The 23,446-nt window shown below is 39.0% G+C and overlaps 1 protein-coding gene across 1 annotated transcript; it reads right to left on the reverse strand.

Moving 5' to 3' along the window:
• Positions 6,663-8,282, reverse strand: LOC107620372 (inactive protein kinase SELMODRAFT_444075-like). Its single transcript, XM_021113649.1, has 5 exons — positions 8,166-8,282; positions 7,842-7,918; positions 7,602-7,749; positions 7,247-7,396; positions 6,663-7,040 (listed from the first exon to the last, which is right to left on the reverse strand). Exons 1-5 carry the CDS (start codon positions 8,208-8,210, stop codon positions 6,855-6,857), a joined length of 606 nt encoding a protein of 201 aa, XP_020969308.1. The 5' UTR covers positions 8,211-8,282; the 3' UTR covers positions 6,663-6,854.

The raw sequence follows: 23,446 nt of genomic DNA on the forward strand, positions 1-23,446 counted from the left end.
CTTTTAATATTTGGTACACAACGCTTACTCTTTCTGTCACTAATTAATTGCAAGAAGATAAAATAAAAAACAAAAGAAAACACCAACAACAACACGACATCAGCAACTATAACATGAAAAGTTCGGAAAAATAACACAACAACATCGAAGGTGTGTCTGATCAAAATTAAATCTACTCTTATGCCAATTACATACTTTAATTCCAATAACTCAGTTCAGAACAAAATTAAAGGACATCAAGCAAACAATGAACAGCACAAAACTCAGGCTAGAATAAACCAATATAAATACTACAAAATGATTCCAAGTCACAGCAAACAGAATTCAAATTCCAGCTAACGAAGATCAAATTACAAAGTTAAGTAGTTAACCACAATACATGATTCCTATTCCCCAGTCACAGAAAATAAGACATGCAGAACTAAAAATCATGAACAACTTAGGTTAAGGATCTTAATGATAAAAAGTCTATTATTGAATAATGTGTATTTCTTGATTCAAAATTGGTGTCTTAGGCATCAACAAGTTAACGACTGTGACTAGGACAAGTATAAAAGGATACTATAGGAGTATAGTAGATATAGTAGAAAAATTGATCTGATTAAAAACTATGATGAGTTAAATATCTCTTTAATAGAAGTTCCAATGATATACTGTGATAACTTCAGTGCAGTATTATTAGATGTCAATCCTATTTTACATAATAAGTCCAAATATTTTAAGATATACTTGTATTTTTTTAGAAATCATGTAAATAACAAAGAAATCGGAATATACCAAATCTCAAAAACTGTGCAAGTGGATGATATTTTCACAAAGGTTATACACTCATAAAACTTTCTACACTTCAGAGACAAACTTAGCATTAGTGATCAAGGTCAAATCAGCACAGCAACAGCAGTTTTCTAGAAAGCATAATTTAGAGAATATGAAGATCAAAGAAAAAAGAAACAACTTAAAAAATAGGAAAATTAGAGATAATGATAGGAGTTACGGTATGTATATATCTTAGTAAGGACTTTCTTAATTATAGTTAGTAATGGGTCAGCACAAATTAATTATAATTAGCTTAGTTATAGCTAGATGTTAGTAAGAAGGAGTAGATGCTAACAACTTTTGTTAGTTAGTTTATAATAGTAATTTCCTTTCTCATTGTAATTCACTTGGCTTTCACCTCATGTCATAATAGAATCATCTCATTTTGATTGATTCAATGTAACTCTCAACCAATTCCTCTTCTTCCTTCTCTACCCTCTAAGGCTTGGGGTTTTTTATTTCAAACAAAATGATTCTAAGTCACAGCAAACAAAATTCAAAATACAGCTAACAAAAATTATGAGCAAGATTAAGTAATTAACCAAAACAAATTATTCCTATTTCCTAGTCACTAGTCACAGAAGATAAGATATTCAGAACCAAAAATCAAGCACAACTTTAAAATTTCAGAATTAGTAACCACAAGCATCAACAGTGCAAAACTCAGGCTAGAATACACACATAAATGAATACTATACAAATACAAGTTTCTTCAAATCCTCTACCAACTCTTTAGGGTTCAGTTATAGCAAAATACAACACAAAATATCTGTCTAACCTTAATACTTATAAAATTAAGCATATTACAGAACAAGAGCAGTTGGATAAGAGGGCCACCATCAACACCGAAACAATCACAAGCATACAGAACATGTGAATATTATTATACCAAACATAATAATAAAATAGCTCTTCTAATGCATCTCCGAAAATATCCCAAATAAAGAAAACTACATAATCTGATCCACCTGGTTCAGAAAGCTACATACATTAGAAAAATTAAGAATCAACTAAGAGAAAAATAAAAAGAAAGCATGGTTGATTCGATTCAATTGACTGAGATGAAGAATCAAACAGGGCTGAGAAGCTGAGAGTTTAAATGTTAAACCTCAATATTCAAGTAACATGACTCCATTATTGTTATTATTACACCCTTCTGATGTCACAAATTCAATACATATTATGGTCCGTTGACACTAGTGTATTCACAACTTGGCCTCATCATTCTGATTCATACCTTAAGTAGAAGAAAAAGTCCCAATAAGCTTTCATTACAATTTTTTACAAAGAGTTGGGGCTTTGGTTCGGAGTTCATGCCATTGATAATTATGAGAGGCATGAAGCCGTGAATCAGTAATATAGGTAGTGCAAATTTTAACAAAGTTCACCACAATGAGTAACAACAAGCAAAAGCACTGAAGGAACACTCAGTAATATAGGCAGTTCAAATTTTAACAAACTTCATCATGATGATTAACAACAACAAAAAGAACTGAAAGAACAGTGAATCAGTAACATGGGCAGTGCAAATGTAAATTTTAAAAGTTATCAACTTAAAATTTATCATCAAATACAATCAGTGAGCAAAGCCAAGTATTCAAGCACTGATTGAGCATTCTGTTCTGATTCTGTGACTGAGAAGCTATAAATTCAGCAACAAGTACATGTTACAGCAATAAATTTAACAAATCCTAGTAAAGTACCGATTTACAGCAAAAAGGCGAATTTATTGATTACCAATTCAGCAACATGCGGGAACACAGGGAGAAATATATGCAAATTAACCATGCACAACCATCTGTTTAATGCCTTTTTAATCAGAATAAACAACCAAAACTAGTGCATGGATGATATGCACATAAAATCAGATGAAAAAACCTGTTTACAGAGGTCTTCAAGGAACTCAGATTATGTACTGGGTTTCATGTCATTGAATTTAACAATGAATGAATACTTGATGAGCTCAATTATCATTTCGCATACATATTACCATAGTTCTCACTCACTAACAATGTACCTCCTAATTGCCCATAAAACCCTTATCATAGTCATATCATATTTCATTAAAAAATCAAAACGCAAACATAAAATATTTATTAGTGTTTAACCAATGCAACCCATTAAGTCCTAACAAAATTAGAATTTAAATCAAAGGGATGCACTAATCATGGACTTCAACACCACATCTAACTTTCATAGTAAACAATCTCAAATACAATGATCACCAATATCCAGCAAATAAACAATAAATATACAGCAACAAGTTAGCAAATAAATAAAAACAAGACCTAAATAGAAAATCCAACAAATGAAGTCGCAGCAACCGAACAATTTGACAAATTAGGATAACATCAACCCAACAATTTAGCAAATCAACTTAAGAAATTCAATAACAGAAAATCACAACAAAAAAAAAGGTAACACAAGAACACAAGAACAATTAGCAAATTAAGAAGTTCACAATAACAGTTTAAACATTTACCAGAAGAACACTAATGCAAGTGCAATCATCATGCTAACATGTTTTCTGCAAAGATGCTATTTGTACAGCTAAAATTTCCTAATTACTATGATCCAATTATTCTAATTTCACATGCAATCAACTTAATAAGTTTCTAAAAGCTAGAAAGTATAAAACCAACTAGAAATATGGTTAAAGCAATTCATCAAACATGTTGAGTGCGGTAAAATTAAAACGAAATAAGAGAATTCAAAGCTTGATTTCATCGTGATAGAGAAGAGAACATAACTTTTGTAACTTTAATTAATCTACCAAAACATCCAAACCAATACCAAATAAAATAAGTACTTATTGTAATATAAATCATAGGTTGCGGAGTTTGAAGAAGAGTATTGGTGTTGTGCGAGTGTATTGTCTGGTGGCGGGTTTAGGGAACTCACGGCGGGGACAAAAGAGAGCAGTTTGAAGGCTGTGTGGAGCGCGCGGGTTGGTTGTAGAGTTTGAAGCAGAGCAACGTGGCTTCCAGACGCACGCGAACTCGAACGGTGAACGGCGATTGAATGCAAACGGTGAACGCCGAGTGAACACGTACGGCGAAGAATGCGATCGAAAACACGAACGTGAACGGCAAACAAACGGCGACGGAAGCGAGGCTGAGCAGACAAAGACGACGGATGCCGAGGTCGAGGAAGGAACCGCGATCGGTGACAGCAAACAGGGGTTGAAGATTTAGAGCACGAGGGACGCTAGATGACGGATGGTGAACTGTGAGTGCGACGGACGGCGGCAGTATGACACTCCTTGTGGCGGTGGTGTAGGCTTACAGTGCTAGGGTTTTGTGGTTGGGTTTGGGTGATTTCTTTGACTGAAAGAAAGAAACGGAGAAAGGGAGAAAGAAACGAATGAGCTTCCCTTTTTTTGTGTAAACCGGCCTGGTTCCGGTTCGATCCGACCGGTCGGCTTTTGTGCGGTTCAACGATTTTTTGCCGGTTTCTTAATTACCAGTTTTATATGCCTGCTCAGTCTGTTAGTGTTATTAGTTTGCGGTTAAACCGATCCGATCGACCGGTCCGTTCCAGTTTCGAGGTTTATTGTTGAGAACAAAAACCGCTATCAATTAAGCATCAACACATTTCGCGTTCAATAGTGAGGTTGCAATTTTTCATCTTTTTATTGCAATTTTTTTTCTGTAGGAGCAGCATGAAAGAGGTCCTGATGGAGGACCATGCTCTACTCTCTTCATTGCAAATCTTGGTCCAAACTGCACTGAAGATGAACTGAGACAAACTTTCTCAGTGTGAGTTGTTGTGTCTATAGTAAAGTTGTTCATATTGGAGCAGTGCTGGACCTACTGGTTCTTGTTAACATTTTTTGCTTTTTTTTTGTCATGTCTATACTTACCTCTTCTTTAATTATGAGATATTGAGATTAGTGCTATATTTTAAAAAATATGAAGATATTGTGTCATGAGTCATGAGACTTGCATATATTAGAGTTTAGTGTACATTTTCATAAATAAAATGTTTCTGATATCATTCAAACTCAAAAAGGTGAAGTGTCATTATTAATTACCCTATGATTTTAGTACCCTTCATAGATGTAAAAGGCTAACTCTGATTTGTCTGTGTCGCTGTCCAAGTTGGTTCAGAACTTCAGATGACAACCATCAAACCATGTTTGTTTGCTTCTCAACGCATGCATGTGCATGGACACGCACATGGAAAGTGAAAAGGGATAATTAAACCAACAATCTTTGAACTTAGAAGAAGCTACTCCATTTCATTTCATTTCAAGACCCCACAAACTCTTTGATGGAAAGCAGAAGCTGGTGAATTAAAAATTTATTAAAATGGTTACGTTGCAAGTATAGTTCTTAACTCACCGAAAATCTGCCTATCAATTTAGAAATGTGTCACAGAGAGTTTAAATTAAAATTACTGGGAGTTTTAAGTCCCAGGTCGTCTCCCAACGAGTTGCAGAAAAGTGTGCTGTTTTATTAATCAGATGTTCCAAGAAGTTGAGCTAAGTAAATTGGAATTTAAATTGAGGATTTTTTTAAATAATATAAATAAAAGCCTTGACTGGGAATTGATTGGTTAGAATCTCTATCATTGATGGTGTGATTGTAAGATTAATTTGTAATTAATGGTTGTTCTGTTTGGTTATCCTTAACTAGGTAAGGAAAAGTCAAACAAGTGGGAATGCCAGATCTGTTCACAAGTTGCAACCCACTTAGTTCAAAGGGATTGGCGTCGGTGATAGGATAGCAATCCAACATTTAACCCAATTACAAATTTTCTTTCAATCCTTCCAACTCAAGAGTTCCTTTTAATCAACTCCCCATCAAGTAAGGAAACTACTCACGCATTGTAAATAAAGAATCCATAGCGCATGAAAGGGAATTAAAAGAAGACATGATTATTGGAATTGAAATTGAATTAAAAAGAAATAATCCTTGCATTAAATAATCATAAAAGTATCTGAATGACAAAATTGAACATAACAAAGAACATGGAAGAATAGAACCAAGTTAAGAGAACAAACTAGAATGATGAAGTCTTGATGAGGAAATAACTCTTCTCACTGTTCCAATGCTAAGACCAATTGAAAATTAAAATTCTAAAACCTAGAGAGAAAAACCTAAGAGAGTGAAAAACTAGATCTAAAACTACTAAATGAATGTCTCTGTTGTTTCTGCATATTCTCTGACTCTAGTCTGCTGTCCCGGGCTGAAAACTGGGCCGAAATAAGGTCCAAAATCGCCCCCAGCGGATTCTGCAGATTATGCAGATCGCACATGTCACGCGATCGCGTCGTCCATGCGGACGCGTCGCTTGCGCTTTTTCCTCTCCACGCATTCGCATCGTCCACGCTACCGCGTCGCTTGCGCTTTTCAATCCGCGCGGCCGCGCAAGCTATGCGGCCGCGTCACTGCGATTTGTGCTCCTTCGCGCGGTCGCGTGAGCCATGCGACCGCGTCACTTCTTGCTGGTTATCTCCTCAAATTCTTGTGTTCCTTCCATTTTTGCTAGCTTCGTCTCCAATCTCCATCTCATTCATGCCCTATAAAGCGTGAAACACTTGACACACAGATCACGGCATCGAATGGAGTAAAGGAGAATTGAAAATAAATAATTAAAGTCTCTAGGAAGCAATTTTCAAACATGTACTGAATTTAGGAAGGAAATCTAATTGCATGCTAAATTGATGAATAAGTGGGCAAGGATCATGACAAAACCACATAATTAAACACAATATAAACTATAAAATGGTGGTTTATCACTCTCTCAAGTCAAAGAGGCCCTTTTAGGCACAATAGTGTGTACATGATTTTTCCTGAAGAATTTCAAAAACTTCTATATTTTTTTACCTAGCCTACTTTCACATGCAAAATTAGATCACTGCAGAAAGATAGCTAGAAAGATACAAAATTACAAAATAGGAGAGAAAATAAACATATTTAGCATAACAAGAAAAAAGCAATTCTCAATTTTGATCAAGTATCAACCCCTTTCTAAATGTCATCTTCACATGAAGTCCTTCTTGCTTTGTTGTCCCTATCCCAATATGCAGGCCTCTATTTGTCAAGAGATAGCTTCCCACTGAATGATTCAAGTGACTCCTCTAACAGAGGACCCCTGTAATGGTGCTGCCTCTGCAGCGGCTCCGACCAGAGTCGGCCACTCCGGTTTCCCACATCATAACTTGGAGTTGAAATGTAACTTGTGTCCATGACCATGTCGCCGTCCATTATACGAAGAACCTTGAATAAACAAGCAGAAATAATTTTAAAAACAGTTAGGCAGGGAACATGGTCAAATTCAAAAAACATGATCTAAACATACATCATTAGCTTTTCCTATTGATTTTAACTTAAAACAGAGTTTGATCAAATTATAATAAATATGTGATTAAGAATTCTTCAAAGAAATTTTTTCCAACAAAAAATAAGTTTAAGAACTTGTTTACCTGTGACATGCGTGGTCTAGAATGAGGATCTCGCCGTATGCATAATGATGCAGCATGCAACATGCAATATACCTCATTTTCTAAGTATTGGTTCCCCAGCCTTGGATCAATCAGTTCCTCAATGGCATATTCTTCTAACAGAGGTCGTGCCTGTTAAATATCAAGACATTTACTCAAATTTCGACAAGACTTGGCATGAACAACCAGAAACATAAAAGGGGATTAATATAGGATTTCTGATTGTTAATTATAGACATAGCCATACTTAACTCTTAGGCAATGTTTGGTTGGGGATAAAATAAAGGGTGAAATTTTTCACAGAATGGTTCGAGTAAAAATTGCAAATATAACTTACCCACTCAGTAAGACACTGCTGTCCCTTAGGCCGCGTGAGATCCACAGCTTTTCTCCCTGTAACAATCTCCACCAATACCACCCCAAATGAATAAACATTAGCTTTCTCAGTTATTTGGCCGCTTTGAGCATATTCAGGAGCCAAATACCTACACAATAACGACATATCTTAATTGTGAGTTCATATTTCTCAGACAAGTTTTGATTATGAAAACCATTCAGGACAAACACAAATACATACCCGAATGTTCCAATTACTCGGGTTTCCACACCCGTGTCTCCATCAGGTTGCCACCTCGCCAATCCAAAATCACCAACCTTGAAATCACAATATAATGCTGTTAGAAAAATTAGGCATGTATGTAATCCAACTCAAATTCAGCATACACCAGAGTTTAGAATGTAATCTATACAAGACTCAGAAAATTCTGTCTTTTACATCCAATGGTAAGTAAATTTAAAAATGTAGATGGGTGAATATTCAAAAGTGAGGTAAAGGTGCCTTTTATAGTGTAAACTACAAACCTACAAGAATGCATTGTACAATAGGCAAGCACTACCATACCAGTGGTTCAAAATCATGAGTTATGAGAATGTTGTTAGGCCGCATGTCACGGTGGATAATGCATCCCACTTTACACTCTTCATGAAGATATCGTAACCCACAAGCAGCTCCAATGGCAATTTTTTGCCGTGCAGCCCATTCTAATGGTTCTCGCTGTCTCCTTAAAATAGTTTGAAATATTAGACTAATTTACAATCATATCAGGAAAATATATGTCTTGTTTCAATCACTGTATTCAAAATGAAAAACATCGTCACATTAATCCTACTTCACCACCTGCTTTTAGTTGGCATCAGATTAATAAAAATCAAAGTAGCAAACATAAGTCTGATATTATAGTCTAGTGCAATTGAAAAAAATTCTATAAGAACAGAAGTTCGGATGCAAGAGAGCAAGAGAAATCACCAAATAAATGTGAATCTAATGATCCATTGCATATGTACTCGTAAACTAGTAGCCTTCTCTTATCCTCTATACAGAATCCAATCAGCATAACAATATTTCGGTGCTGAGCACAACTCAGGACTTCTACCTCTGAGCAAAACTCAAGGTCACCCTGAGAACTAGCCAATTTATGTTGCTTGACAGCAACGACTTGTCCATCCGGTAGAACCCCTCTGTGAACGGATCCAAATCCCCCCTCAGCCAGGAAGTTGGCCTCAGAGAATCCACCAGTGGCAAGTTTTAACTCGGCATAGCTGAACCATCTTCAAGTCAGTCACTGACTTGCCATTATCTTACACAAGAAATTAAGTAAGTATTTCATGAATCAGTTTAACATGAAGCCAACCCTTGAAACTATCTAACTAATACAATGTTAGCATTGGCTGACGGCTCTGTGAGTTATGGTTAACAGATTGGCTTAGAGCATGAGAGAGATTTGCTCTCGGTATAGGTAAGAATTTCTCTGACCACGCTCACTATCTCAGATTTTAGAACTATATCAGATTGAAGAAACAAAAAAGCATGAAAATTTTCAGAACAATATCAAATCAATAACAAAATTTCCAAACAATATCAAATCAATAACAAATAAATTCAGAACTGTATCATAATTAAGGCAAATCAAATTCATGAAAAATAAGTTATCTAAAAAAAACCTCAGGAGGGCAGTTCCATAACTGTTTTGCTAGAAAAGGGGAGTTGAGGGAAGGGCGAAAGCGAGTTGGCTGCTTGAGGGTGAGAACGACGGCGAGCGTACGGCTTCTTCGACAGTGAGTAAAGCCCGCCTTCCTGGTGTTATCATCGTTCTGCTTCTTCGTTGCCATTGAAGCTCAAGCTCTAAACTCTGAATGGGGATGATTGATTTTGAGTCTGAGCAAGCCGTGAGACAGCTACTATCATTTGAGCCGCAAACACAATATCACCAAAACAAAAGGAGTAGTCTGGGTGCTCTACAAGTTCCCAGACGCTCACAGTTTTTTCCGTTTTTTCTCCAGCAAAATTATCTTCATTGGAATTGGAAACATCTTTCCATTGTAGAGAGTTGAGTTGATTTCTTCTTTCAATTTCAAAGAGAAATGGGATCGGGGTGAATTGAGCTTCTGCACAATGATAATAATATAATTTTACTTATTCATGTTTATAGAAATTATATGTTTATCCCTCTTGTAAAAATATTTAATTACAAAATTACCATACTTTAGTTAAGATATTAACTCTTATTGAGTTAAATTAACTCAAACTAAAACTAAGCATCCAATTAAAACATGCCATGTCACGAGGGGTAATTTACATGTTGAAATAGAGGGGGTTGGGTAGAATTCACCTATATATATATATATTTTTTTTTTCTTTTTTTTAATGCATATGATTAAATTATTGAATGCATGAACATGTCCTAAATATTTTTTTCACATTTTCATAAAGATATATAACACCCAATTCTTAAACCAAATATTTCCAAACCCAACTTCCCCACACTTAAATCATGAACACTCTCACTAGTCTAAGCTAACCAAGGATTCAAATTAAGGACATTATTATTTTCTGCTTAGAGTTAATGATGTGCTAAAGTAAAGAATAAAAAGGGTAAAATAGGCTCAAATTGGTTTGCAAAGGATAATGAAAGGTTAAGACCATATGGGTATGTAAGCTTAGTGAAACAAGGGCCTCAATCATATAAGTGTATGCATACATCAAACCATGGAAATATAGAATTAATCAAGACAAAGATCACAATTTTAGAGAGAACAACACACACCAAAAATAAAATATTGGTTGATAAGATGCAACCAATCAAGTAGGCTCAAAATCTCACTGGTTTTGTGTGTTCGAGCTCTAAAACCATGTTCCAAATTAAAATTTCTTCAAACAAGTTTTTCGAAAAGTTTAATTCAAATTAGTGAAATGCTATAAAAAGTTTCTTAAAGAAAAAGAAAATATTACTTCAACCAAGTGGTAAAATATGCACAAAATCAAATAAACATGCAAATGCAACAACAAATTTAACAGGGAAAATAAAAAATTGGTGTTGAAATAGGAAATAACTAACCCACGGAAGTCAGTATCGACCTCCCCACACTTAAAGATTGCACCGTCCTCGATGCATGCAGAGATGTACAAGTGGACGGGTGGCTCCAACTAATGCTTTTTCTCCAAAGATTGTGTGGCAGACTTGTCTGTCTCCCCATGTAAACGTCTTCCGGTTCCCTTCCTGGTGGCCATCCTGAAAGAAAAAGGGAAGAAAAGTAACCCAGAAATAAAGATAAGAAAATAAATAAAGTATGGGTGGGTTAATGCCACATAACGAGGGTCTAAATTACATGGTAGCTACAACATGCAAGTAAGAAAACAGTAGAAGCAAATGGCATATCAATAGTGCAAAAATTGCAACAAATGGGGGAGAGAGATTGGGTAATGAAAAATGGTGTAAGTGCATAGCAATGCAAATGGAATACAAGTATCATAAAAGATTAGCATTGGCTTATGAACAATAATACCCAGTAATATAAAACAAGTCATGAAACACCAGAATAATTCAAGAAAAGATGCAACAGTTGAATAAGAAAATTTAACACCAATAAAAACATGCACAAAATTAGAATGCAATGAATGAAAGTATACAAATAAATTAAGTAAAATAGAATGGAAAAAAATAGGGATGAGAAGTTGAAGAGATGAAGAAGAAGAAAGTAAGAAAGGAAGAAGAAAGAAGGAGAAAGGAGGGAAGAAAGAAGTAAGAATTTAGAAACGGAGCGCGACGCGTACGCGTACGCGTACGCGTACGCGTGGACACTGAGTTGGCCATCGCCTACGCGTACGCGTGGGTGGTCTGAAAGCAAAATGACGCACACGCGTCAGGGACGCATACGCGTGGGTGATTTTGTGCCTCTAGCACAGTACCAGCCCTAGACCAGCACAACTCTCTATTTAACATGCTTTTACGCTGATTTTTCATGCCCACGCGTACGCGTCATTGACGCTTACGCAGGGGTTGAACTTTTTGCAGGGGACACATACGCGTGAGGTACGCATACGAGTGGGGTGGCCTGTGCGCTACGCACCCCTCCCGCGCGTCTCTCGCGTAACTTTCTGTAAGGTTTAGCGTCGCATGTGACGCGTGCGCGTGGTTCACGCGCACGTGTGGGACGGGCTTTTTTTTTTAATGCAGAATGCAAAATACAGAATGTAGATGATTATGCAGAAATTATAAGTGAACACGAATAAAAATAAAATAAAATAAAACTAAGAACAAAAAAGAAAAGAATATACCATGGTGGGTTGTCTCGCACCTAGCACTTTTAGTTAAAGTCCTTAAGTTGGACATTTGATGAGCTCCTTGTTATGGTGGCTTGTGCTTGAACTCGTCTTGAAACTTCCACCAATGCTTGGACTTCCAATAAGCTCTATCAATACCAAGTAAATTTCTCAAGCTTTGATGGAATTCTTCACAAGCTTTGAGCTCCCAAATTTGATCCTCATATATTCCCGGATCTCAAATCTTGTTTCTACACCCGTCTTCAAGTGGATCATGATGATTCCATCCGGGTGGTTCAGCCTTAGAATTCTCATTTAGGCACCCAAACATCCTCCTAGAACCATACAATCGAGCTCTACACCAATCCTTGCACTTCAACTTGGAGTATGCAACCGTATTGAACCTTGCATGACAACTTTTACCACTAACCATCTCCCTCTTACTCTTATAGCCACAAAGAACTCTAAGTTGCCCATCCGTCTCAAGCAAAGCATATTCAAGTGGGCTAATTAAGCTTAGAGATGAAAGATTTACCCACTTGAATGAAGGAATAGACGGTGATGGCTTTGGGGGAGAGGTCTCCAACAACTTTGGCAAGGTGATTTCCAGCTCCATTCCCTTGAGCTCTTCCTTGACAACTTTCACCTCCTTGCAAGCTTCTTCAATTTTAACCTCTTCCTCTTGGTAGCCTTCTTCCAATTCGATCTCTTCTTCATTGTTCACCAAGGGCATGGGAGGTTATACTTCTTCTTCTTTAATCTCCATGTCAAGTCCAATGGGAGAAGATTCAAATGTAGATAAGAAGTCATCAATGATTGAATCCATCTCTTGATCACCCCCTTCAAAGTCTTCAACCATGATATGTCTTGGAGGTTGTACACCCTCCTCAACATCAAATTCAAACTCCTTAGAAGGGAGCTCTATGACTTAACTTTCCCATGGAGGTTCAGCATCTCCTAAGTCTTCAACCACTTCTTCCTCTTCAGTAATTTTGGCTTTCTCCACTTGCTTTAGTACAAAATCAGACTCCTCCTTGATGTCTTCCTTTCTATGATAACTCCTTTCAACTATTCTTTCATCTTCAAGGGTCTCTCCTGCCGCTACCTTTAGGGCCTCCTCTAGCTTCTTATGATGTATGGATTTACGAAGATGATTCCTTCTTTCTTGTTCCATATCAATAGCATAATTGGGATCATCTTACTCTTGGATTGATGGATGTGGGTGCTCTTCCATGGAGGGTGGTTATGGGATGGAAAGATCATTATATGGTTAAAAAAGAAGTGCACTAGAGCTTGAGGGTTGAATATTGGAGGTAGAGGGTTGGTTCATGCGGGATATAAGATTTTGGAGTGTAGAGGTGAGACCAATGATGTTAGAGATGAGTGTGTTGTTATCCAATGGAGGTTGGGTTGGATAGAAGGGTTAATTTGTTGGGAAAGAGGGCTCATAATACGGAGGTGGTTCTTTTTGATAAAGATATGGAGATGGTGAATATTGAGGTGGTGGTTTCGGGTATGGTTCATATGGTGGTTGGTGTGGTGGATAAGGATTAGGGTCATATAGAGGTGAATGGTGGAAAGAGACTTGTGAGTATGGTAGTTCAGAGTTATGTTGAGGAGGGGGTTCATAAGCATATGGTGGGGCTTGTTGGTAACTACAAGGGGATCCACCATATTTATCATCTTGGTACACACCTCGGCATGGCTCATGGCTCTAGTATTTTGGTGGAGGTTGGTTGTCACGAAAAGATCCACCATAACTATTGTCTTGGCATGCATTGTAGAACGGTCGTTGTCTATGGCACCTTGGAAGGCGTTGTTGCAAAAAGGGTTGATCAGATCCTCGTGGCTCCTTCCATCTTTGATTGTTTTGACCTTGATGCATGTTCCTATTATAGCTTCCATTCCTTACAACAACATCAGAACCAAACTCAAAGCGACGGGGGGTGAGAACTCATAGTAGCTAATAAAAATTAAAAACAAAAATAAAAACAAATAAACAAGCAAAATAAAATATTTACAATAACAAATAATAAGGCACACGTTTGCAATTCCCCGGCAACGGCGCCATTTTGACGATCGGATTCTTGCTAGTAAAGAATTTTATAAGAATAATCACGTTGTAAGTATAGTTTCTAAACCAACAGAGAATCCTTTCGTACAAAAACTTTGGTTGTCACAAGTAACAAAACCCAATAAAATTTATAACCGAAGTATTTAAACCTCGGGTCGTATCTCAAGAAATTGCAGGGAGGTATGATATATTATTGGTTATGGAAGATTATATTTTTGGGGTTTTTGAATAGTGAACAGGAAAAATAAACTAGCAAGAAAGTAAATTAATTATCATGAAAACCATTGCAAGGTATAAGAACTGAAAATTCCATCCTAGTTATCCTTCTCAGGTGTGATGAGAATTGTTTATTGCTCCCACTTAGTTAACCCTTACTAAATAAAGGAAAGTCAAGTGGACTAATCAATTTGATTCCTCAAGTCCTAGTCAACTCCTGTGGAAAGACTAGCTTTAGAGGGATCCAAATCAATCAGCAAATTCCAATTTACAATCAACAGCCGAGTTTAATAACTCAAGTGTCACCAATTACTCAACCAAAGCAAAGGGAAAAAAATATAAATTATTTATATCATAAATAGAAGAAAGAAAGCATAAATCTGAAATACCTCAAATTGTATTAAATAGAATATTCAAATCTAACATGAAGAGTTCATAAGCCAATTTGGCAACATAAGTAATTAGCAAATGAAATAGAGCAACTAAAGTAATAGAGTGAATAAAAGTAGATAAGAGAAACTAAATTAAAAGAACATTGAACCTGGAATTGAGAAGAAGCAATCCTAAAATTAAGAAAAATCCTAAATCCTAAATACTAAGAGAGAGGAGAGAGCATCTCCCTCTACTAAACTACATCTAAAACCTAAAATTGTGAATTATGAATGTTATCTCAATGAATGAATGGATTCCCCCACTTTATAGCCTCTAATCAATGTTTTTTGGGCCGAAAACTGGGTCAGAAATAGCCCATAAATTACCCCCAGCGATTTCTGGTGCGTACAGGTCGCTGCAAAGTCACGCGTGAGCATCGTCCACGCGTGAGCGTGGATTAGTTTTTTGCTAGGTCACGCGTGCGCGTGATCCACGCGTGCGCATCACCTATCTTCAAGGAAGCTATGGCAAATTATATATCTTAGGATTCTAACCAACTTCATCATAGCAAAGGATATCAAAAACGATGTAGTCTTGGGGACATCTTTTATAATCCTTTTGTTTCCCTACTGTTCCGAGGGTTACCTGAAACTGTAGGTCGATCTCGGACGAGATCTTCTGTACTGGTCGGAGATGACGTGTCCGGCTGGTGGATGGCGATCGAAGCTGTCGTGTCCGAATTGTGAGATTGACTACACTGTTGATCCTTCGTCACCGGAGGGTAGGGGTACCTGCAAGAGACTCTGATGCTTAAGTTAGCATGGGTATTAAACATGTTTTTTGTAGAATCAGAGTATAAGTTATACCTGGGTGCTCCAGTGTATTTATAATGGTGTGGAGTGACCTTTTTAGATAAGATAAGTTAGTTATCTTATCTTATCTTATCTTATCTTTGAGTTAAGGTCAGCTTATCTTTTAAGGGAACCGCCCTTATCTCTATAGGCTTGGACTGCCTTTGGATTTGGGTCGTGTTCCTCTTATTTGGGCCCCTTATTGGGTTTTCCTGTCGATTCGACCGACCTCTTTGAGAAGAGGTCGGATAGCCTGACCTGAAGAGATCGGTCGCTTTATTACTGAACATCCCGGATCGGATAGCTCGACCCTGGGTATGAACAGTGCCCCTGCTTGAGCTCGGTCTTCTGCTTTGAGGTCGAATCTTTGACTTCGATCTTTCTCTAGTGAAGCCGAACTTGAGCATTTTATTGATTCCTTTCTTTATAGAGCCTTTTTTGAATGTGGAATGTTTTCCTCTAAAAGCGCCCGATTTTTATATCAGCGCTTTGTTCTTGGGAACGTGTGAGGGTTTAATACCTTCATTAATTGATATTAATTGCCCCGTTTCCCTTGGATTTTATTTTGAATTTTGTAATTAGAAACGGTTTCTCTCCTTCATTTTTCTTTGTAACTTCTCCCTTCATTCTCTCGCTTTCTGTTTTTCGCCTATAGCTTGCCTTTTCTTGCGTTGCAGTGTCATTCAACAATCCGGCGATTCCATCTTTCCATCTTCAACTCTTCTGAAGCTTTCAGCTTTTTTCCAGGTTGGTTCTATTTACAGTTTCTTCACTTTTTTCATTGCTTTGTCTTTGGTTTTGTTTGTCATTTGGCTGCATGCTGAAAAAAGCTTGAACCTTTCTATGATCTTGTGTTTACTTGTCGTTGTAATGTGTTTTTTTTCTTTTTCGTTTTTACGCATTCTCCTGGTATTTCTGTTTGAGGCTTCCTAGGGCTTTGCATGTTCTACTGTCGCTTCTGGCTGTTTTTTGAAAAATCTGTATCTTGCTCACAATTTCAAAAGATTGCCCCTTGACTTCTGCTCTGTTTTGGTGGCTTTCCTTGTTGCTGTACCTTTGTAGGAGATAACGATACCCATAATTTAATTTTTGCCTTTTGTTCGGAGTGCGTTGACTTCCTCTTGATGCTTTTGTTGCTTGTTAGTTCTGTCTGAGACTGTGAACTTTGGGAGGTAATTATTTTGATGATTTTTGATATGTAACTCGTGGCTTTTCTTCTTGGAGTGTTATCTTCCTGTCAGGACGTGTAGAGATGTAAACTTGTAGGTTTCCTTGAGTCCTCGCTCCCTAACTTGCCCCCAAAAGGATGCCCCTGGATCTCTAGTGTGAGTCCTGGGGTTTCCTTTTGTTGTATTGCTCCGTGTCGCACTTGTCTGAGCTGTTCTGAAATGTTTTGTTTTTTATCCGAGATGTTTTTGGGTTAGTAATCTGTTTTCTTCTCTTCTTGCTGTAGGACTAGTTGACCTCATGTCTTCTCGCAAGAACATTGTTGAGACATCTTCCCAAGTCCCTGAGGGCATGGCTGATTGGGTGGATTCAAAGGTTCTTTTGTGTGTTTCTTTGGTTGATTCTGAATTTTGTCAGCAGCTTAGGCAATTTCATAGGGTTTGTAGTAGTGCTGGTGAGGAAAAGAATTACGAACTTGTACCTCCCACTTCTGAAGAGAGAGTTTGTTTTTCTACTCGGGTTGCTGGAGATCGCCCTTTTTTCTATGCTTACGATTTCTTTTTTGGCCAGATGAGTATCACCCTTCCTTTTACTGATTTTAAGACCAACCTGTTATGGTCCTGTAATGTTGCTCTTTCCCAACTTCACCCCAATTCCTAGAGTTTCATAAAAATCTTTCAATTGTTGTGTCATGGATTCGGTATTCCTGCCTTGTAATCTCTTTTCTTCTATCTCTTTGTTTTGACGAAGCCTGGGGTAGTAAAGAAGAAAGCTGCTTGGGTTTTTTTCCGAGCTTCCCAGGAAAAGAAGGTCTTCTCCATGTTTGATGAATCTTTTCGTGATTTTAAAAATTATTTTTTTAAAGTCTGAGCTGTTGAAGGAGCTCGGCCATCATTTCTGGATGAAAATGACGAGCCCGCCTTTCCCTTGGAATGGCAAAAGGACGTGAGAGTATCTAGATATTCATAGGAAATGTTGGATGAGGCTGAGCAAGCTTTCGTGACTGTTCTGGAAGAGACCTGGGGTCAGCCTCCCCACCTCGACACAAAGAAATTTTTAACCAATCCCTCTCTCCTCCAAACTGAGCTGGGTAGTTAATCTTTTGATTTTCCTCTTTTGTCTGCTCCTATATTGTTTGCAAGCTCTTTTCTAATTTGTTAATTGATTCGTTACTGTTTGTGCTTTGCTTGTAGAGATGATTAAGGATAATGAATCTATGAAGGCCTTCAAGAGGGCGAGGAAAGCTATCGCAGCCAAAAACGTCTCGGCCAAGGCGGCCGGGGAGGGATCATCCCAGGCTCAGTCGAAGCCGGCTGTTTCGAGCTCACCTGGGGCAAGGAAGGTAATCCCGACTCCCGGGTTCGTTTGATTGATCCTCCCCAAGCCTCTATTGCTACTTCTAGTGCTCCTCCCAACAAAAAGTAAAAAACCATTGAGCCTTTCAACCTTGATGCCCCTGATTTTGATGCGGTCGAGTTCGTAGATCAGCAGATCGGTCCTTACGGTGTCCTTCCTATGGATGATGTATCACTCCTTCGCCATTTGGACTTTATAACTCGGAGTAGTGTTAAGATGGCGCACATGGGGCTGCCTTGTACCGAACTTCCCAAAATCTTCATCTTCATGCCACCAAAGCCTTCATGGAGGAGGCTAAACAGGAGTTTGATCGGATGAAGGGCTTGAAGGAGGGGCTCGAAGAGAAAGTGACAAAACTGGAGAAGGAGCTGGAGAACGAGAAGGCTAGCTCCCTTGCCTTGGCGGCTTCTGTGAGGTTGGCCGAGGACACGGCATTTAGGCATAAAGACAGCTATGTTACATCCTATCGGGAGGTAATGCGTCTGAGGGAGGAGTTGGAGTCTGCCCGAGCTGATTACTCTGAGCTCCAAGGTCACCTTGTCGGCAGCGTGAATGCTGCTTATGAGAACCTGAAGGAGCAGGTTCGAATTCTAGTTCCCGAGGTCGATCTTTCTCTATTCAGCCTGGACAATGTTGTGAGGGATGGTAAGATTGTCCCTGACGACCCGGATGATGATGATGATGTCGAACCTCCCCCTGCGCCTGTCGCCAAAGTGTCAACTTCTTCAGTTCCTTTAGCTGATGTCGGTCATCTCGTATCCGATCCGGACTGTCAAATCCTGAATCGAGATAATGGGACCGTGGATGCTGTGCCCATTCAGACTCGCCCTCCTTCTCCCCGTGCTGATGCTACCAGGAAGGCTTCTAATGTTTAATTTAACTTTTTTATCTTGGTTGTGTAGATAGCCCGGCTTGTGGGCTTTTAAACTCTTTATTTTGTAAATTGTATTTTGCTGACTGTTGATACTTGTTTAGTTGCTTGTCTAGCAACCTTAGGCTAAAAAACAAAAAATAGCTTCCAAGTTCTTGGGGCTGATTTGGGTAGCCCTCTTGAATTTGTTTTTATCACAACTTCGCGCCTTTAGTATCATATCGATCTTTATCTTGTCTAGGCACTTTTTCTAGGCTTTTGGTAGTGCTTGGAGTCTTGTTGCTCGATCTCTTTGAGTGGCTTTTGTGCTTTTGGCTTTGATTCCTTTTGAGGCAAAAATCCTGTTATTTTGGACCTTTTGTGGGGTCTCTGGCAAGTATTACTTTTTGTAGCCTTTGCACTTTATGTGGATCGACTTGGTCGTGTCGGGCCCTTCTAAGTTACTTTTGTAATCCTCTTTTTTGGACTTTGTTCAGATCCCTTTCAGGGATTACGTTTATAACTTTTATGTTTTGGGCCGACTTCGTCATGTCAGATTAAGTTATTTTGTAATCCTCTTTCTTGGACTTTGTTCAAGTCTCTTTCAGGGATTACTTCTATAACTTTATGTTTTGGACCGACTTCGTCATGTCAGATCAAGTTATTTTGTAATCCTCTTTCTTGGAATTTGTTCAAGTCTCTTTCAGGGATTACTTCTATAACTTTATGTTTTGGACCGACTTCGTCATGTCGGATCAAGTTATTTTGTAATCCTCTTTCTTGGACCTTGTTCAGGTCTCTTTCAGGGATTACTTCTATAACTTTGTGTTTTGGGCCGACTTCGTCATGTCGGGCCCTTCTAAGTTACTTTTGTAATCCTCTTTCTTGGACCTTGTTCAGGTCTTTTTTAGGGATTACTTCTATAACTTTGTGTTTTGGGTCGACTTCGTCATGTCGAGCCCTTCTAAGTTAAAGTAATCCTCTTTTATAGGGTTGGCCAGACCTCTTTCCAGGGTTTACTTATAACTTGGTTTGACTTGGTCCGACTTCTTAACATCGGCCAGTCTTTTAAGTTATTATTTAGTAATCCATCAGGACCTCGTCAGATCCTTTCTCCGGATCACTTTCGATAACTTCTTGCATTATTCTGTTTTCATCTTTGCCGATTTGTAGAAAGTGGGTTAAATCCTCGTTTAGTCGACCTTTAGATGAATTTGGTTTTCATCTTTGTTGGTTTTTATCGTGATCGTGCAGTGAATTTGTTTTTCACTTTCTGCCAATCTGTCGCTTTATAATCGGACGATGAATGTTTCAGATTAATGCGTCTTGAAAACTTTGTAGAACGTCTAATATATTTTATTTAAAAGAAAATGAAAATATATACATATAGAGTTTTTATCCTCTGAATCTCAACTTGGTGCCTCATTAAAAAACTTTTTCAGGAAAAAGAGTGCCTCCTATGATGAGATTTTTTATCTTTTCTAGCTATAGTACCTTCTTAGGTTGTAGGCGTGCCACGACCTGGGAAGTTCTCGCCCGTCGAGTTCGGATAGTCTGTAGTAGCCCTTCCCAAGTACTTCTATGACTCGGTAGGGTCCTTTCTAGTTTGCTGCTAGCTTTCCTTCCCCAGGTCGAGTTGTTCCAATATCATTTCGAATTAGGATGAGATCGTTCTCAGTGAAGCCTCTTGGCACTACCTTTTGATTATATCTGTTTGCCATTCGACGTTTTAGTGCTTCTTCCCTTATCCGAGCTCTTTCTTGAATTTCAGGAAGTAGGTCGAGCTCTTCCCTTTGAAGTTGGGAGTTGGCTCCTTCATTGTAGTGGACCACTCTAGGCGACTCTTCTTCGATCTCTACCGGGATCATGCCTCCGTTCCGTATGCTAATCGGAAGGGTGATTCCTTAGTGGTGGAATGTGGCGTTGTACGATATGCCCATAGGACTTGTGGAAGTTCTTCGGCCCAAGCTCCATTTGCCTCTTGTAATCTCCGTTTTAGCCCGGCCAATATGACTTTGTTAGCAGCTTCGGCTTGTCCATTGGCTTGGGGATGTTCGACGGAGGTGAACTGATGCTTTATGTTTAAGTTGGCTACTAATTTTCTAAAGCCTACATCTGTGAATTGGGTGCCATTGTCTGTGGTGATGGAGTATGGAACCCCGAACCTTGTGACAATGTTCCTATATAGGAATTTTCGACTTCTTTGAGTAGTGGCGTTAGCTAGGGGTTCTGCCTCGATCTACTTTGTGAAATAGTCTACCCCTACTATGAGGAATTTAACTTGTCCCGATCCTTGGGGAAAAGGTCCGAGAAGGTCGAGTCCCCATTTCGCGAATGGCCAAGGTGACGTTACGCTGATGAGCTCCTCTGGTGGGGCGATATGGAAGTTGGCATGTTTTTGACATGGTGGACATGTCTTTACAAACCCTGTAGCCTTCTTTTGTAGAGTTGGCCAATAAAATCCTGCCCGAAGTACTTTTTTGGTGAGTATTTGTGCTCCGAGATGATTGCCACAGATGCCACTGTGTATTTCTTCTAGAACTTCCTTTGTGCTGGAAGTTGGTACACATTTTAGCAATGGTATTGAAATTCCTCTTTTGTATAGAATATTGTTTATGATAGTGTAGTATTGTGCCTCCCGTTTTAACCTCTTTGCCTCCTTTTCCTCTGTAGGGAGTGTTTCTGTTTTGAGGTAGTTAATTATGGGGGTCATCCATCCTTGATCCTGACCTGTTATGGTTAGGACTTTTTCCTCTTCCGAGATTGACGGGTTCTGTAGCATTTCCTGGATGAGGCTTCTATTGTTGCCCCCTGGTTTGGTGCTGGATAGTTTTGAGAGTGCATCAGCTCGGGCATTTTGTTCGCGGGGTATGTGGCGGATCTCATATTCCCCAAGTTGTCCGAGCTGTTCCCTGGTTTTATCCAAATACTTTTTCATGGTGGGATCTTTGGCTTGGTAGCTCCCTGTTATTTGTGAGGTGACTACTTGTGAGTCGCTGAAGATGATGAGTTTTTTAGCTCCCACCTCCTTAGCCAGCTTCAAACCAGCTAATAGTGCTTCATATTCCGCTTGGTTGTTCGAGGCAGGGAACCCGAATTTGAGGGAAAGCTCAATTTGAGTTCCTTGGTTGCTTTCAATTATCACACCTGCGCCGCTTCCGGTCTTATTCGAGGAACCGTCCACGTAAATATTCCATTCTATGGGGGTTTTCGTAGTGTCTGTAAATTCTATAATGAAGTCGGCTAAGTATTGTGATTTAATGGCTGTCCGAGCTTCGTATTGAAGGTCGAATTCGGACAACTCGACTGCCCATTGTAGGATTCTGCCTGCTAGATCTGTTTTCTGCAATATCCTTTTTATGGGCTGGTTGGTCCGAACCTTGATGGTGTGAGCTTGGAAGTACGGGCGGAGACGTCGAGATGTTAATATGAGCGCATAAACAAATTTTTCTATTTTTTGGTAGTTCAGCTCGGATCCCTGTAGCGCTTTACTAATGAAGTATACAGGTTGTTGCCCTTTGTCGTCCTCTCGAACTAGTGCTGAGGCAATTGCTCGACTTCCTACCGCGAGGTATAATATGAGTGGTTCTCCTTCTCGTGGCCGAGATAGGATAGGTGGCCGTCCCAGAAATCTTTTGAAATCTTGGAAGGCTTGTTCGCACGCCTTTGTCCATTCGAACTTCTTTCCTTTCTTTAGAGTAGCATAGAAGGGAAGAGATCTTATCGCTGACCCCGCTAGGAATCTGGATAAGGCTGCCAGTCTCCCGTTGAGTTGTTGTACCTCTTTGACACAAGTTGGGCTCTTCATGTTGAGTATTGCCTGGCATTTATCCGGATTTGCCTCAATTCCTCTTTGTGTGAGCGTAAAACCTAAGAACTTGCCTGCTTCTACTACAAAGGGGCATTTTGAAGGATTGAGTCGCATGCCATGCTTCCTTATAGTGTCGAACACTTGGACCAGGTCGAACAATAATGTCTCTTCACTTTGTGTTTTTATTAACATGTTGTCCACGTAGACTTCCATGACTTTTTTGATATGATCTGAAAAGACTTTATTCATTAACCTTTGATAAGTAGCTCCCATGTTCTTGAGACCAAAAGGCATCACAATGTAGCAGTAATTTGCTTTTGGTGTTAAAAACGAGGTTTTTTCTTGATCGGATGGGTACATGGGGATTTGATTGTATCCGGAATATGCATCCATAAATGAGAGGTATTTATATCCGGAGGAGGTATCTACCAGAGCGTCGGTACTTGGGAGTGGATAAGGGTCTTTTGGGCAGGCTTTGTTGAGATCTGTATAGTCGGTGCACATTTACCCCTTCTCGTTTGATTTTTTCACCAAGACGACATTAGCTAACCATAGTGGGTACTTGACTTCTCTTATGAATCCTGCCTCCAGTAGAGCTTGTACCTGCTCTTCCACAGCCTTGGATCTTTCGGGTCTGAGCTTTCTACGCCTCTGTTGTACTGGCCGAGATCCAGGGTAGACTGCTAGCTTATGACACATTAACTCGGGATCTATGCCTGGCATGTCTGCAGCCTTCCAAGCAAAGAGGTCGACGTTGTCTCATAAGAACTGTACAAGTACTTCTTTTATTTCTCTTTTTAAAGTCGTGCCAATATTGGTTGTTTTGTCCGGGATGTCTCCGATCTGGACTTTCTCTATTTCACCTTCAGGTTGTGGAGGTTGTGG

The sequence above is a fragment of the Arachis ipaensis genome, chromosome B10 (genome assembly GCF_000816755.2).
Source record: "Arachis ipaensis cultivar K30076 chromosome B10, Araip1.1, whole genome shotgun sequence".
Classification (NCBI taxonomy): Eukaryota; Viridiplantae; Streptophyta; class Magnoliopsida; order Fabales; family Fabaceae; genus Arachis; species Arachis ipaensis.

What these genes read in the sequence shown, in the direction of transcription:
- LOC107620372 (XM_021113649.1), bottom strand. Translation starts at nt 8,210, where the DNA reads ATGCGGCCTAACAACATTCTCATAACTCATGATTTTGAACCACTG. An exon ending in CTCATGATTTTGAACCACTG is followed by an intron (nt 7,919 to 8,165) that starts GTATGGTAGTGC and finishes TGTGATTTCAAG; the next exon opens with GTTGGTGATTTTGGATTGGC. An exon ending in CGAGTAATTGGAACATTCGG is followed by an intron (nt 7,750 to 7,841) that starts GTATGTATTTGT and finishes GTTATTGTGTAG; the next exon opens with GTATTTGGCTCCTGAATATG.